Source organism: Arachis ipaensis, chromosome B02, assembly GCF_000816755.2.
Source record: "Arachis ipaensis cultivar K30076 chromosome B02, Araip1.1, whole genome shotgun sequence".
In the NCBI taxonomy this organism is placed as follows: domain Eukaryota; kingdom Viridiplantae; phylum Streptophyta; class Magnoliopsida; order Fabales; family Fabaceae; genus Arachis; species Arachis ipaensis.
The window spans coordinates 94,884,100-94,884,556 of NC_029786.2; the positions used below are offsets into that span (position 1 = coordinate 94,884,100).

Here is a 457-nt window from a genome sequence, read left to right on the forward strand (position 1 = left end):
TAGCGTATAACATGTGGACTTTTTAGAAGGGAAAAAGAAAAGCAGCTATATATTTAATAAATATTATTTCACTCAATTTGATTCTCCCCAAATAAGATGATAGGTGTCCACAAACATTATTTAATCTCACATTATTATGGAGTTGACACTTGACACACAACCCCTACACATTGTTAATTAGCATAACACACTGCTTGAGTTAATTTAAACTCTTCATCTGATGAGGTGGCAGCAACATGCATATCATTCTTATTGCATGCTTTAAGTTTCAAAGAACCCTTATAGGCGTTACACACGTGTCTACTCACATTAAACTGCACCAATAGGAGAAGCTTCGTTAGTTAGCCACATAATAATAATAATAATAATAATAATAATATATCAGATTAACATTACATAAACTACCTAAACTCATATTATTTAAAAATCACCATACAAAATTGCTAATTGCTAATAT

The 457-nt window shown here is 30.4% G+C and overlaps 1 protein-coding gene across 1 annotated transcript in view; it reads right to left on the reverse strand.

Moving 5' to 3' along the window:
* LOC107628482 (gamma-interferon-inducible lysosomal thiol reductase) overlaps positions 27 to 457 on the reverse strand; it is a 2,311-nt gene continuing 1,880 nt past the window's right edge. Inside the window, exon 5 of the mRNA XM_016331136.2 lies at positions 27 to 314. Within this exon, the coding sequence (XP_016186622.1) occupies positions 174 to 314 (141 nt within the window). The 3' untranslated portion in view covers positions 27 to 173. The remainder of the gene's footprint in view (positions 315 to 457) is intronic.